General features: G+C 38.9%; 2 protein-coding genes across 2 annotated transcripts; both read left to right on the top strand.

Annotated features, from left to right (window-relative positions):
* The first annotated feature begins 1,159 nt into the window (after window positions 1–1,159).
* Window positions 1,160–2,110, top strand: LOC104847758 (olfactory receptor 51H1). The gene has a single exon (XM_010603328.1). The coding sequence runs from the start codon at window positions 1,160–1,162 to the stop codon at window positions 2,108–2,110; it is 951 nt and encodes a 316-aa protein (XP_010601630.1).
* Window positions 2,111–13,090: 10,980 nt separating this feature from the next.
* Window positions 13,091–14,092, top strand: LOC104847756 (olfactory receptor 52I1). The gene has a single exon (XM_010603327.1). The coding sequence runs from the start codon at window positions 13,091–13,093 to the stop codon at window positions 14,090–14,092; it is 1,002 nt and encodes a 333-aa protein (XP_010601629.1).
* The last annotated feature ends 2,791 nt before the right edge of the window (window positions 14,093–16,883 follow it).

Raw genomic sequence — 16,883 nt, 5'->3', positions numbered from 1 at the left:
GAAGAGACCAAAGAGGAAAGTAAATGTCATAGGTTGGAATTGGAGAGATAAGCAGGGGTTGAATCATGGTGTGCCTTGAAAACTATGAAGGTGATTCAGAACTATGTTCTAAGTCCACTGGAAGTCTAAAGGAATTGTGCTTGTGATGAATAAATCAGTTTTGTAGTAAAACAGAAGTTAGGAGATAGAATAAAGAATATATTGTAAGAAGGCATAAGAGTATGCAGAGACATCATCTTGGGAGTCTGAAGTAAATGGTGTAGATGAATTTTTGGCTCTTAAGATAGAAAGAAGGGGTAAATTTTTCATGTGTTTTAGAGACAAGTTTGGAAATTGGTTAAATGTTGGTTAGAGGCAGTAAGTTTTCAAGAATGGCTCCAAACTATCTGGTGTGCTAGGAGACTTTCAAAATAAGTTGGTGTGAGTGGGACATTATTATATTTCATATATGTGGTTGTGTATGGGGCAGTAAATTTTATATTCTGCTCTTGGATATCTGAAAATGAAGTTAAGAAAAATTATACATTTTTGAAATTTGTGAAGCCCAAATTTTATTTTGAACAGATTTATCTACTAATGCGTCCAATTATACATGGATTTCATTATAAATACAGTAGTATAAATGCCAAGGAAGGTGGAAAATATTTTTAACACACACACGTACACACACAGACTGACTTGAATGGATGTGTTTTTGGTTTGTGGCAACACTGGGATTTGTTTGTAGTGTGTATTGGTGATAGCATTGTGAATTTAGTTGGCTTTAAAATTAGTCAACTGCTCAGTTCTAATTAGTCCATGGATAGGGCTTCTTTTTTTTTGCTAGACCTTGAGAAGTGTGAAAGAACAGACCCAAATTCCTTACCGTATTGAGAATTAGTCTTGTCTGTTTTTCAGATGAACAAGTCAAATCCAAGTGAAGAGAAGTCATTACATATAACTATGTAGGAAGAAAAAGGACAGAGTGAAAAAACAACCACCCAAATACTGGTTTTTCATTTAATTCTTTCTTCTGTGTTGCTCTATATATTCATGAACTCATTTGTCATTGTTCTATATATTCATAAAGTCATTGCTTAACTCATATGAGAATATATTTTCAGTTTAGAGACTGCAAGCTAAGTGGGACAGTCCAGCTTTACCCAAACGTGAAAGTGCCATGAAGAACTTGACGGCATCCCATTCCAACCACCATAGTTTCATCCTGACAGGTATCCCAGGGATGCCTGACAAGAACCCATGGATGGCCTTTCCCCTGGGATTTCTCTACACACTAACGCTCCTGGGAAATGGTACCATCCTCACAGTCATCAAGGTAGATCAGAGTCTCCACCAGCCCATGTACTACTTCCTCTCTATCTTGGCTCTGACTGATGTTGGTCTCTCCATGTCCACCTTGCCCTCAATGCTCAGCATCTTCTGGTTCAATATCTCTGAAATTGCCTTTGATGCATGCATCACGCAGATGTTCTTTATCCACGGATTTGGTGTAGTCGAATCTGGAGTCCTTGTGTCCATGGCCTTTGACAGATTTGTGGCTATCCAAGACCCACTGCACTATGCATCAGTCCTCACCCATGGTGTTATTGCAAAGATTGGAATAGCTGTTGTCATTCGATCATTCTGCGTGGTCTTCCCTGTGCCCTTCCTCATAAAGCGGCTGCCCTTCTGTCACTCCAATGTCTTGTCTCATTCTTATTGTCTTCACCAAGATGCGATGCGTCTTGCCTGTGCCAGCACCCGAGTCAACAGCCTCTATGGGCTCATTGTTGTCATCTGTACTTTGGGACTTGATGTCCTGATGATTCTCTTTTTCTATGTACTCATCCTGAAGACAGTGCTGGGCATCGCCTCCAGAGCTGAAAGGCTCAAAGCCCTCAACACTTGCCTCTCTCACATCTGTGCTGTGCTCCTCTTCTATATTCCTCTGATTGGTGTCACCATGATCCACAGATTTGGGAAGCATTTATCCCCTGTAATACACATGCTCATGGCCAATGTCTACCTCCTACTGCCCCCTGTCCTAAATCCCATTGTGTACAGTGTGAAGACCAAGCAGATACGAAGACGGATCATTCGCATGTTCCAGCCAAGAAAGGACAATGCTTAGTGTGATGGAAATCACATAAGTTGCAGAATAAATAGACACTAGAAGAATTAGTGTTTCCACTTTAAGAAGTTTTGGTGCAATCAGATGTTCTCTATTTTATGAATTACAGAGGTAGTCAAGACTTGTCAGTGAAACTATAATGAAAGCCATTATTTTTCTGTATTTACTCTTTTTTCAAATTTATACATTTTGCTATCTGGTATCACAAGATCCAAGTTAATTAAGTAATGTTATATTTGTTGTTCTTTGAAAGGGAGATGAGTGTCAGTAATGACAAATTATCTGTTTATACAGATAACACTTATGAATATTCTTTAAAAAATGGTAAAGTTTATTTGGAAAAGTAAAAGTGAAGAATGAGAGAGAGAGAAACCCACTCTGCAGAGATAGGTTTGGCCAAGTGAAAGGGAAAAATGCAATTGAAAGAATACCCAGAAAGTAGAGTGGGCAATTGTATGGAAAGCCATGATAGCCCATGAATACTCTTATAATGTTAAGTAATATTTTTCTCTATTTATTAATAATTACATCATATAAGGTTCAGTAAATTTTGTAGTGTTGCTGTAGGTTTAGTATATGAAGTAGTATCTTACTTTAGAATAGAGAATAGAAAATCAATAGGATCTAATATCACTCTATGTATTTATAGAGTAAAAGGTTGTTATGATAAAATTAAATCAGATATATGTTTTGTTCCTAATAATACATTTTCTTTTAGCTATCATTTGTTTATAGATCACTTCTTCACAGGTTTAACATTATTCTATGTTTCTGTAATCTACTAAGTACACAAACATATATTCTATCTTTACTCTTTAAACCAAATGTAAATGACACAATTTTGCTATAAAAACAAAATTTGATAGAATAAAATTATTTCTGGACCTTGGGTAAAACAAGTGAAATTTCGTTAGCCCCCAAATTTTTAAGAATGCAGTACACATATTTGGGAGGAATATGTCAAGTGCCATGCGATTTTTGCCTTGAAGGTAGTATCTGGTTTAAGAATTGTGTTAAATGGTACAAAACCCTTGGGGGATTATTTATTTGTTCAGTGCCATGTGAGACAGTATATGGAGAATGAAATGGATGATATAATAATGTTCCAAGACCAGAGCAGAGCGGGGAAAGAGATTTACAGAGTATGCTGTCAGGGAGCAGTGTGCAAGTTCCTGGAGAGGATCATACTGACTGTGGAAGTTAGAAAGCTTATATAAGAGATTTTACGTGTAAAAATTATAGACAAGGTGCTCATGCATGGGAAGAGAATGTTAGGATAAGATAGGGCCATGCATTCTTTGTCTCTTTCAAGCTGATAACATTTGTCTTTCTTGCAATAGGGCAGGTGATGTACACAAGCCTTATGATAAAATATGGGCTTGGGATTTGGAGTAACAGTTGTGCTTGCTTTAGAAAAATATGACAATGGATATCTTTCTAAATCAGCTCGTTTTAAGGTGAAGTAAGCAACTCTTGTGTAAAGCCAAGTGGGGTAGCCAAATGGAGCCCAAAATATCCTCTTCTATGAAGCACTCTATATTAATCCCTAACAGTTAAAACAATTTATTCTTTGGCATCTCAGTTGAGACCTCTTCTTCTGTGTCTCCTTCTGGCTGGGAACGGGAAATGAGAAAAAGAGTCCCCAAGTGAGTTAGTTGATCTATCCAGCCTTATAGATCACAGGTGTATAGAGTGTGACCATGGAACTGTTGGGTGGATTATTTGAGGGTTGAAAGATCAATGAATTTCTCAGAAAGAGAATGAAATCCTTTTCTGGCCATCATTTGAAGGTGAATTTTCTAGAGCCTGGAAGGCCCAAACTTTATCATGTTTAAGAATAAGAGCCAAGAAGAAAAAAGATAGCTGTGGGAGGCCTTAAATATATGAGAGGCCTTGTAAAGAGGAAAACAGGCTTGGTTAGGTGTGTTTGATTTTATGATGGACCAGATGGTGTTGGGGGCAGAATCCTAATTACTTAGTTCCTGTTCAAAACCTTTTGGTTATTTATTTCTACTTTTCCTGAGCTGTTTATATATGTTGTTTATATAAGTGCAGTAGGTTTTACTGATGTTTGTAAGACTCCTACTTGATCTGTCATGAGGTAGTTTAGGCCAATCAGTTGAATAGGACAACATTTACCCATGAATCTAATGACTGTCAGAGGCCCTGAAGGACTTCTCCATAATTGGCATTCAGGTGTTCTGTGGTCAAAATCAAAAGTTTCTTAAGGTAGTTTCATAGTAAGTAAGTTCAATCCAATTTTCTGCTGATAGATGCTCAGGTTTCAGCAAGAAGTAGTCCAATGGTTCTTTCTGGTCCCACAGAAATGATGATATTCCTTGAGATCTTAACCTTGTTCAGGTACATTGGCTGTTGAATTGAGCATTATCTATGAAAGGGTAGGCAATAGCTCAATATGAGGGAAGGTATTAGAGTTGCTTTCATATGGTGATGAACATAGCTTAAATCCCCAGAAAAGCAGGTTTCCTGTGGAGCGCAGGCTTTATGAGCCATAATGGAGTTAAACCAAGATATTAACGGAGGACCCCATGGGGGCACTTAGGAAGGTTATATTAGGCACCACCTTGATACCATGGGTAGATTGGAGATTGTAGAGTTGTAGCTTTTCCTTAAGCTTTGGGATGACTTGCCAGATAACACAAGTCTTTACTGACCAATAATACATGCATGTATTTTCAGTGTCTGGCATATTGCATATTTCACTGAGATACCAATGAGTGAGGCTAGAGCTATGTGGAAGTGTTAAATACAGGAATTATGAGGCAATCTTGGACTTTATGGGTATGTTGCTGACATTGAAGCAGCATGGTGAGAGTAAAGGCAGGGACAAGATATTGATTTGGTGTGAAACACAAGAAGGGGAATTCTTCAAATTTGGTGAGGGTTGAAGTGGAGTGTAAGATCTAAACAAGGGAATGAAATACTTGATGGGAGAAAGGCAAATAAGTGTTCAGACTTCATTGAGCCCTGATTTTTGGAAAAATTTAAATTGTTTACTGGTAAGAACAATAGGGGCACATCATTAGGTCCAGTTAACTAGGGGAAAGGGCAATAAACCCAGCATTTAAAGACATTATTATCTAAAGTAATGATCTGAGGAAAACTAACCAGAGAATTGTCTTCCTACTGGCCATGTGTGAAGCTCATGAGTAGGGTGATGAAGAAATGAGTAACAGCACAGCCAGAGTAATGACAAACAAACAAACAAACAAACAAACAAACAAACAAACCAGACGGGAAATACAGTAAAAGGAAGCTGTAGAACATAAATGGGGTCGGTTTAGTCTCAGCAAGGGAAAGGAATCGGTTCACAGTGATAAAGGATTGTAAGTTGAATGACAAGACCCAAGCCCCTTGCATGATTCCACCACATTATCTACCCTAGAGGGGACACATTTGAGAATGTTAAGGTAGAGGAATAAGTACAGGGGTTATATTTTAGGTGATACCATAGGGTAAATTTGGAAAGACAGGTAAAAGGTATAATAAGAGAGGTTGTTAAAATGAGAAGAAATACTAGGCACATTACAGTATGGTATTAAAGTAGGGGAGTAAAGACACATAATATAATTTGAGGTAAGTGACAACCTTAGTCCAGGAATAGTCTGAAAGCTCCTTTCTAGAAATAAGTCTAGGACAACTTTCCTAAATTGAGGTGAGTCCTGTAGGACGTTATAGGAATAGGAAGGAAGAGCTTACAGGATTATATTATAAAATGCAAAAAGATGAGAGGAAGAATCTTGACTACTCATCAGAGTTCAGGGGCATTTGAAGGTAGGTTTCATCTAGGTGAGTGATGGTGAACCTTTTAGAGAATGAGTGCTCAAACTTCAAATCAAAACCCACTTATTTACCGAAAAGTTCTAACACTGCCTCTGTGTATGCTGTTATATGATGGCTGGCTGCTGGGACAATGCTGGGGTGACTTGGTTCATGTGCCAACAGAGGGATCTGTATGCCTGCTCTGGTACCCATGCCATAGAAAAAGGAAGTGGAGTTCTACCAGAATCTCGTGGGTGTAGTTGTTTTGATCTTCTCGAGGAGACAGCTGTCTTTATCTTGTATAAATGAGTTCATGATGACAGCCCTTTTAGATTGACTGCCATTGAGGAGGTAAGGAGTACCTGGTAAGGTTTGGTCTACTTGGTTTTGTCCCAATAAAGTGTTTTTAATTGTAACCAGTCCTGTGGGCTAATGTGAGAGTGTGATGCTGGAAAAGTGGAGTCAGATTTGGGCCTTTATTTGTACTGCTAATCCCTAATTGCCTTGAACATTTTTAACCAGGATATGACATATTGAGATAGGTAGCGGTCTCTGGGCTTAGCAAGAGGTGGGACCAAAGGAAAGTTCTTTTAAAGTTTTACCAATCCCCTTTCTATTCTGAACTTTGCAAGAATCTTTCATGCATGTAACACTGGCCCTATGGGAGGACATAGATAATCCGAAAATTGCCTGCTTCCTGATGAAGATCTTTACATAGCTTATGCCTCCTAAGAGCAGCGAAGATAAGGTATATTGAATGTGAGAGATAATTTAAGTGAACAGCCTGGAGGCTACTAATTATGTGCCCTCTGTCCATTCTCCTGAATTATAAATGTATTCCAGACACAGAATTTTGTAAGTAAACTGACACACTTGAGCATAAACAACATTGCCTTAAAATCTGTCTTTCAATTTTTAGTTGTGCAACATTACTAGATTAACAGTCAGGAAAGAGAATCATCCTGCCCACCTATTTCTATGCAGTTTTAAGATCTAAATGGTCTTGATATTCACAATCAGGTAAATAGCTATCTCCAGTATCAATGATGATCATTGGCAGCCTTAAATTCAACCCATTGTTGTACATTGAAGCCATGGCTAGCTACTGCATTATTATTTTTCTGTATAACATGTTTCCTTAAAATTTAACAGTTTAAAACTACAAAAATTTATTATCTCATAGTTTCTGGGCATCAGGAATCTGGGTGAAGCTTTGCTGGGTGCCCTTTCATCAAGATCTCATAGATTGCCATCAAAGTGTCGGCCAGCAGTCCTGTAAGGATTCAGGTGGAGGAAGATGCATTCTGGCTTCACTCATTCTAACAGATCCATTATGTTGCAAGCCTCAGAAGATCCACTTTTAGGTTCACTCATGCTGCTGTTGTGAGACATTAAATACTTGTTGATTATTAGTCAGAAGCAATTTCTTTGCCATGCCTAGCGCTCCAATGTGTAGCTCATAATGTGGCTTCTGCCTTGCCTCAGAAAGTGAGAAAGACAGTGGGACAGAAGAAGCAAGATAGAAAAAACAGTCTGTTTGTAAATTAATCAATTGTGAAGTCCCATCACTTCCCTGCATTGTATTCATTCAAGTGAGGGCTGAGGTCCAGTCTACCCTCAAGGGAAGGCTAGTACACATACATGGGAATACCTGGAGGAAGGGGGAATGTCAGTGCCAACTGCAGTATCTATTACAGATGCCTTCTAGGAAATTATGGCAATGTTATGAACAGAATGGGCTAACGAACCAAAGGTTGCACTGCAACTAGTGTAAATAAGAAGTTGTTTATTCTCATTTGGAGAACATTTTGCTTTTCGTATCTTTGTGCTACTGTCCAAGTCCTTCCTTCAGTTTGGAGAATTTATCTTCCTTGGTCTCCACAATATTGTATTTCTTTTCTGTGATCAAGAAGGACTTTACAAGCATCATGAGAAAAACTTAATGAGCAGAGCCCACTATAAGCTCCTTGAAGAACAGAGGGCATCAGGGTAGAATCTGAGAGCTTAATCACACTATCAGTGTAAATAATTATAAAACAAAGTGAAATGCACCATGATTACTAGAATCTGCATTAAGATGCTCTGACTTACTAGGTTTGTGATCTTTCAGTCTCACATTTATCTATGAAATGTAGGTGCAAGGATGGCAGCTAGTTCAGAAGGTTGAGACAACTGGATGAGACAACCATAGAAAGAGATCGATTGCAGTATCTGGGATAGTGAGCTTTCACACAGCTGACAAATTTTGGATCTTTTGTTTTCCTTTCAGGATGCACTCTGTACCCTTACTCTAATGTTTAGATACCCTCTGAGGACTTGAAGAAACAGAGTTTTAATACACTAAGGATGGCCTACTTCTACAATCTGAAAGCCCCAGGGACAGAGCACAGAGAGCAGCGAGGCTCTGAACGCTGTTGTCTTTGGTCTTTTGTGACTCTTGCTGATCCTTCTGAAGAATCTTACATAAATCCCTCTTCTATTGGACTACCAGGCATAGACCTTCAGAATCTGGCCAGAGCTTTCTGAAAACAGTTGCACCTTCACAGCCAGGTGCAATTGTGTCGGCTTGTTGACCTTGGTAGTCATTACATGAATGTGTCCGTGTGTTCGGTATATGAAGCTTATCACGACTTTAGGTATCTACATCTTATAGTATGTCTATTATATTCTTCCAATTTTAGCATATGTGCTGCCGAAGCTAGCACATGTATATTATATTCTAATCAAAGAGTCAATGAAGAAACGAGAGAGCAAGCAGTGGTGCTCAAGGAAAGAAAGGAAGGAAGAAAGAAGGCACTAGATTGGCAACAGATCTTTGAGGTCGCTCAATTTGATCATAGCAAGAAAAATTCCAGTAACAATAAGTTGAATGGAATGAAACTTTAAAAGAGAAAACTGGCCAACCCAAATCAATTTTCTTGAAAAGGCTTATAGCATTTGTAAACCCTTAGCAAGGCGGAACAAGAAGGAACATAAATGAAGAGAAAACAAAAACTTCTAGATATGAAGGAAATGATGAGATGAAATTGGCAGGGCTAGAGAGAGGAAGGATAGGGAAGGGGAGGAGGGGAGGCTGCCCTCAGGAGAAAGGTGGGTACGTGTAGGGCAGCCTGAAGAAGAAGATGCTGGATCACAGGTGAGTGTGGCAGGAGAAATCTTGGGTTCTCTCCTCTTGTTCAGATCTTTTGTCAGTGATGCTCAGCTCTGAATTTGTGGCCTCAGAATTGCAAAGTAGTCTTAGGACTGTCTATACTGTTCTCCCACCCTAAGCCATCCTTCCACTTTGAAAGCTGTCGCCTGTCCTCTGTTGCTGTATCATTGAAGATGTCTCATCCTGTGTCCCCCATACCAAGATTCTTACAATCTGAGATGCAGTGCTTTCTACTTTAATTTATACATCAAGTTGTTTATCAATTTTTGCTTTTGGTTTTGGTTTGTTTGTTTCAATAAAGACGATAGTTTTCTATCAGGTATAGGGCTTGTGGCTTTGTAGAAAACTCTGGAGGACTCCTTACAAGGTTACTGGGCTCACCTGTGTGTGGAATCAATCAGTGCACAGCTCTCCAAGAAGCAAATAAAAGCAACAACTGTATTCCACATGCTCAGGACAAAGAACCAGGTGAAAGCTTGTTCAGTGTTAACAGTGAAAATGTCTACTGCAGTAATTGAGATTTTGAGCACAGAATTCTATCAGTGTGATTCATCTGCTTATTTAGGGAGAGTCCAGGAACTTGAAGAGAAATGAAAAAGGAAGGAGTAGAGGCAGTGTTTGAGTGTAAGGCAACTCAAGTGGCAACTCAAGTAGCCAGCACAGAAGCTTTTTACTGAGGGAAAGTATTGGAAATTATAGCTGAGATTAGGCTTGTCTTGAAGTTTGGCAAGCATCCCTTCACTGAAGGTTGCCTGAAACCTAAGAAAGAATTATTAGGGTATTTATGATTATTTTTTTGAGACAGTGTCTCACTATGTAGTTGAGACTGACCTGGAACTCACTATATAGCCCAGGCTGGTCTCGAACTCACAGTGATCCTCCTGTCTCAGCCTCCTCAGTGCTGGGATTATAGGCATGTGCCACCATGCCCTGCTAGGGCATTTATGATTACTGTAAAGTTTACTCAAGTCACACAGTTGGTGTGCTGGGTCACAAGTCTGAGGCCTCGTTAGATAAAATATCAGGGCAATGAGGGTTTGATGAGGGAGATCAGTTGGAGTTAATGTGATCTAGTCCACACTTGGGATCTTGAGTTCAGGTCTGGGATCATGCTACATGTCCCTGTCACCAGAGAGTTGCATGATTAGAGAGTATTAGGAATTGCAGCGTCAATTTATCCTGGATCAAGGTTGCTTTTCATAGGTACTCGTACTCTATCCTTAATCCAATTTCATTTTGGAAAGTATTGTTAAATGGCAGCAGAAATGTTAACTATTTTTAGAGCTTGTTATTGGTGATGTACTATAGGCAAGTATTAGAGAGACCTTTCTACAAAAGTGACAATGAAAACAAAGAAAGCACACAAATAAACACATAAAACAAAAATCTTAAACTTAATCGTCTTATAAAGAACAGAGCAAGAGCCCCTTTCCTCTATATTCACTGGTTTGGACATTTTTGGTGGCCGATCAGTGAGAGGACAAGAGAACAGATCAGGCAGTACAGGTTGTGTTGGTAATTTTTTAAATTTGGTTTTTGTGTTACTCTTCAGCATTAATGTATGGTATGTAGCGTAATGTACAGGTTTAGGATTATGTAGGATTATGTATGGTTCAATTTTTATTAACTATACTTTATTGAGCACCTATGTATGAACCATAACACTAAGCACTTCTGTATATCTTTGCAACTAAATCTCAAAACATTTTTTTGCTGTAGGGAATATAATCTCCATTTTACCAAGAGTAAATTAAGATTTGGATTGTTTACACTCTCTAACCAAGACAGAGAGTTTGCAAGTGGAAGAATAGGATTTTCAGCCTAGGAAAGAGTGTGACTCTAGAAGGAATGCTTTAGTCCTCCTTTTTTTTCTGCTCCTTGATGATGTCTGTCCAATAGTACCTTTTTGAGTGGGATAGTTAAAGTATGCATATCTTTATTCTGTATTTAAGTAAACCATGGGTTCCTAGAAGAAGATCAGCTAACATCTGAGTGATACCACTGAATAAAGAAGGAACCCTTTAAGGAGCACTCTCAGAGGGATGAGGAATGCACACACACCCAAGTATCACATGAAATCATGGAAACCAACCAACCTAAAGTGAAAGGAACTATAGGGATGTCAAACAAGAATGAAATGGTGGTTATTGTTATCCGTATTTTAGGGTCACCAACCAGGTCATCACACATATGACATGGCAAATTGAATGAGGTACATATAGGTCAAGTCATTAGAAAAACAAAAATTGCAAACCTGACACTCAGTTCCTGGCTGCACAGTTTAGGAAATCTTTTTATTTTATTGAAACTGTTCAATAAAATTAAGCTGAAGTAGTAAAAAATGTTTTGGGTATCTATTGTTTTCTAGACTTTGAATGTTGAGTTGTATGTATATACAGCTGGGTATCACAGCTACAAAAACCTGAAGTTTTATACCAAATTCACTGAATACTTGCTGTGTGATACTATTAGATGAAACATCTTATTTTATTTAAATTGTAACAACTATCTTGTATTTTTCTGTACTATAAATAAAGAAATATACTTGGGTTATAAACACCACAGTTGTCATTTTAATGCTAGCACATAGTATCTTCTTTTTTTTCATTAAATTCCTTGGTACTTTTTAGGTATACAGTACAGTTACATTCATTATTGGGATCTTGTACCTTTACATAATGCATCTTGCTTCTTCTTTTTCCCTCATATCTCTGTCCATCTTTCATCCCCACCACCCTTTCCTGTCTACAAAGACTTTGTTTCCATTTTTTCCTTTTCTAGTATTTTTTCCCTTCTTTCCTTTCCCTTACCCTTCCCACTTCCCCTACTTCTTTAGCCCTTTTCTTCCTATTTTACATTATCAATTATACAATGTGAACCTTATTTACACTTTAAGTTTTTCACACCAGAGAAACTATTTGGTATTTATAATGTGTATCCTATTAGAGTATGGCCTCAATATGCATCCATTTAGCTATAAATGACTCTAGTTTATCATTCTTTATGGCTGAGTAGTACTATATTTTATAGAAAATCCACATCTTTATCCAGTCTCCAGTTGATAGGCAATTGGTCTGTTTCCAAGTTTTAGCTATTACAAACACATATTATCTTCATTACAAGGGTTTTCCTTTCTAAAGAATAAAGTTTCTTTGTTAACTGTAATATCTTCATAGTTTATTATGAAAAAGGAGTCACCGTACTAAAGAATTAGACTACTTTTTGGAGGGTTCAAATATAAATTAGTCTTGATTTATTTGTAGTTACTAAATCTACTGAAGCTAGTTCAAGAACTGGGAGTAATATTTACAGAAGGTAAGGATTATAAATGTTTCTAAACATTTATTGTCTCATATGGAAAGTGATAATGTTGTTTAATGACCTGACGTTCCTGAATACATTGATGAATTTCTTCAACTACAATGATGATTTGCTCATCTTTTTTCTAGGCAATATACTGAGGAAACAAAATATGACACACTGGATCTCAAGAACTTCATTATTTCATTACATTATTGTTAGTAGTTAAGCACAAAAGATAAAAGATAAATTCATCTGCATAAATTATTGCTTATACTGTGGAAATGGTAAGATATACTGATACATATAATGCGTATCTTTTTACTGTGTGCTACAGGTGAAGATCACTACTTGATATCAAGCCACTAACAAGAGACACAACTTGGATGCATACAATAAAGTCAGAGGTAGCCAATTGAATTTGTCAATTTAGAACCTTCAAGGGTCAGTAGGAAAGATTTCGTGAAAGTTCATAAGAAAGGAGCCTTGGGTGAACATACAACAGAGCAGGGAAAGAGAAGACTTCTCAAAGGAAGAATCTCAAGAGCTGATGTTTGAACAATGAATAGATATTAGGAGTGTGAAAACTGAGGAGGAGGATGGAAGTTGGAGCGGGATAGCTTGTCATGCATCATCCCTTCTCTGATGTGGAGAATATAGCTAAGCTGAGAATACTGAGAGGATTTAACAGTGCTACAGACAGGAAGAGATCCAATATGTTTTCATCCTTTCTTACAATTCTATAAATGAACAAGAAAGCAGCCTCTACTGGGATGCTGGGGCCGCCATACAACCACACAATGGAAACTTCTGCCATCTTCTTTCTTGTGGGCATTCCAGGTTTGCAGTCCTCACACCTTTGGCTGGCTATCTCACTGAGTGCCATGTACATCACAGCCCTGTTAGGAAACACCCTCATCATGACCGTGATATTCATAGATTCCACTCTCCAAGAGCCTATGTATTGTTTCCTGTGTCTTCTGGCTGCTGTGGACATTGTTATGGCTTCCTCTGTGGTACCCAAGATGGTGAGCGTCTTCTGCTCAGGAGACGGCTCCATCAGCTTTAATGCTTGCTTCACTCAAATGTATTTTGTCCACGCAGCCACAGCTGTGGAGACAGGGCTGCTGCTGGCCATGGCTATTGACCGCTATGTAGCCATCTGCAAGCCCCTACATTACAAGAGGATTCTCACAGCCAAAGTGATGCTGGGAGTGAGTGTGACCATTGCACTCAGGGCTGTCTTGTTCATGTCTCCCTTGAGTTGGCTGCTGAGTCATTTACCATTCTGTGGCTCCAACGAGGTTCCCCATTCTTACTGTGAGCACATGGCTGTGGCCAAGTTGGCATGTGCTGATGCCATGCCCAGCAGTCTCTACAGTTTAATTGGTTCCTCTATTATTGTGGGCTCTGATGTGGCCTTCATTGCTGCCTCCTATGTCTTGATTCTCAGGGCAGTATTCCATCTTTCCTCAAAGAATGCTCAGCGGAAGGCACTAAGCACGTGTGGCTCCCATGTGGGTGTCATGGCCCTATACTATCTACCTGGGATGGCATCTGTTTATGTTGACTGGCTAGGGCGGGACACAGTGCCCTTGCACATCCATGTACTTTTAGCTGACTTGTACCTGATTATTCCTCCCACTTTAAACCCCATCATCTATGGTCTGCGGACCAAACACATACAAGAAAGAATACGGAGTTGGCTGATGTATTGTCTCTTTGCTCACTCCATTTGGCGTGTATAAACGCGAGACTGTTTCAATGTTGAGCTTTCTAGTCAATTGCAAAGGAACCTTAGAAATCTATGGAACTGGACTGATATATTTAGCACTATAAGCATTATAAGATGAGGTAACCTACAGAATGGAAGAAAATATTTATGATCATATATTTGATAAAGGTCTCCCTTTCAGTACATGAAAAGCTCATAAAATTCTACAAAAATGATATACTCCAGTGAAAATGGGCAAAGGACTTAAATAGGCATTTCTGTAAAGATCACATGCAACTAACATGAAAAGATATGGTAAATCCATTTCTATGTATATATACCCAAAGAATTAAAAACAGTATCTTCAGGACATTTTAGTTGGTAGCAGAGTAGCACTCAGTACATGATGTATACAAACAAGTGAAAAGCATTATATTTGCTAGAATTGGAATCTGGATTCCTAAGGTTATCGGCTTCGTCTATGCCACTTCTTTGTATATCACTTCGTCTATGAAATGTAGACGTACCGAAGACAAATATGTCACAATTTGTGAAAATTAAATGAAAGAAATAGCAAAATATCTATTAGGGTGACTGAGTCCATAGGAGGCTTTCAGAAATCTTAACCAGTCTGGAGCCTTTTATTCCCATTCTTGATAAATTTTGTATCATTGCTCTAACATTTAGGCATTCTCTGAGAACTTGAAGAAACAAAGACTGTTGAGTCACTGAGCAGCCACTTCTGCCTGCAGTCTGAAAAGTCTCAGGGGCAGAGCAGAGTCAAATCAGCCTCTGGAGGAATTGCAGTGTCTCCTTGCTAAGCAGAGGCCTACAGAAGCCAGGACATTCAGGGAAAAGGCAGGTGATTGAGTATCTGCTGTGGAGGGCTCCCAGTGGGAGGTGTTTGCAGAGGGTAACTCAGAATAATTCTGTATTGTTTTCTTTGAGTCCCTGTAGCTCCTCTTGAAGGAGTTTGTGTTTTTACTCTCCTTTTGTTGCTTACAAAGAGCCTATCATAGAAATTGCATTGAGGAAACCATGAGATGTGGGTAACTGACCTGGGGATTGGGGGTTATGTCGATGAGTCTCAAGCCCAGGGTCATGTAGAAAGGAGGGTTTTAAGTCCTCAGCCCCACTATAAATGCTGGCCAGGTCTAGAGTGTACTGGTGATACCACGAGATTCTTCAAGAATGAGAGTGTGGAGGAGGTTGTAGAGGGAAGTGGAAAGTGGGACTATAGTTCAAATATGACAGAAGGATAAGTCAGATCTTAGAATGGTTGGGAGGTGGTTTTTAGAGACCAAGCAAAGTTATGACAAAAGATCTAAGCAAAAGGATTGATTGAGAGCCTGTTTAATTGGATAAGGGAGACACTCAGGTAGCAGCGTAAAGGGTTTTCAAATATGGCTCCATTTGAACGAATTACAAATTAGTATGTTTTACCTTTAAAACAAATTTTATTAGGATTATGAATTTCCCATGCTTTAGTGTAGAGAAGTCCTTGGATAGCCCGTGATTTAATTGTTACTCTTAAGTGACTTTTCTGAGCTAGGCTTCAGTGATTGAACATCAAGATCTCATCTGCAGAGTTTAAGACAGAGTTGGGTCCAGAACTAATAGTGTATGTTAGAAGTTAGGACAGAGCTTTCAGAAAAGTGCCCCCTCAGCAGTCAGGAAGCAACTGTGTCTGCATCTTGACCTGGGTAATGGTTATTTGGTTGTGTCTGTGCATCCACAATATAAAGTTTATCATGTTGTACACTTTAGCTTTTGTGCATCTTCTAGTATGTATGTCATACTCCAATCAAAAAGTCAATCATAAGAGGAAAAAGGCACTGAGGCTAAATTGTATCATTGAATTGGCAACAGATCTTTAATAGGTTCACTCTTCATCTTAGCAGGAAAATGTTCAGTAGCAATAGTTTTAATGAAATAAAACTTTTAAGAAGAGACAACTTACCTACTGAGTGCCTTTTCTTTGAAAAGACTTACAGTACATGCAAGTTGCTAGCAGTGCTGATCAAGAAGAAAAGCGAATGAAGAGAAAACAGAAACACTCTGAAGGTCATAAAAAGGATATAAGGTGAGAATGCTGGGACTGGAGAGAGGAAGGATGGGCAGGGTGTGAGGGGACGCTGCCCTCAGGAGAGAGATGGGCTTATACAGGGCAGACAGGAGAGGAAGATTCTGGAGCAGGTATGAGTGAGTGGTAGGCATTCTGGATCCTCTACTCTTCTTCAGATCTCCAGGCAGTGAAATTGTGGCCTCCAGAATGGGTACAGCAGTCTTAGAAATAAGCAGGTTTTTTTCCCACTAAACCACCACTCCATGTTGAAAGCCTTCTCCTGTCCTCTCTTGATCCAGCGCTGAAAATGTGTCGCTGTGTGTTACACACTGCAAGGGTCTTACAATATGTAATTGGGGTTTTCTACTTTATCCAGTGTCAAATTGTACAGCATTCTTTATTTTTATGGTTTTGTTCTTGATGTTGTTTTATTTGTTTCAGTGAAGAGACAGTTTTTCTCAGGTTTCAGGCATTTGAATTTTTTAAATATTCCTGGAAACTCCCCTCAAGTGTGCTGTGTGCAGCTGAGTGTAGAGTTAGTTAACACTCAGCTGTCTAAGATGGAAATAATAGTCAGAATGGAGAATCAGGTAAATTTCTATGCTTAGCTGACAGTGAAAAGGTCCACTGCATCAATGGAAATCCTGAGCACAAAAAACCATCACTTAGGTTCCCAGCTGTTTATTCAGTTACAGGAGTATCTAGAATCCAGGCTCCCAAAGAGAAATTAAAAGTGGGAAGATAGAGACAGTATTGGTGG

Source organism: Fukomys damarensis, unplaced genomic scaffold (genome assembly GCF_012274545.1).
Source record: "Fukomys damarensis isolate Sample0158 unplaced genomic scaffold, DMR_v1.0_HiC HiC_scaffold_16, whole genome shotgun sequence".
Lineage (NCBI taxonomy): Eukaryota > Metazoa > Chordata > Mammalia > Rodentia > Bathyergidae > Fukomys > Fukomys damarensis.
The sequence above is the reverse complement of the archived record's forward strand: the minus strand, read 5'-3'. Positions and strand labels throughout refer to the sequence as shown.

Excerpts from the sequence above, each read along its gene's own strand:
- LOC104847756 (XM_010603327.1), top strand. The coding sequence starts at position 13,091 with ATGAACAAGAAAGCAGCCTCTACTGGGATGCTGGGGCCGCCATACAAC.
- LOC104847758 (XM_010603328.1), top strand. The coding sequence starts at position 1,160 with ATGAAGAACTTGACGGCATCCCATTCCAACCACCATAGTTTCATCCTG.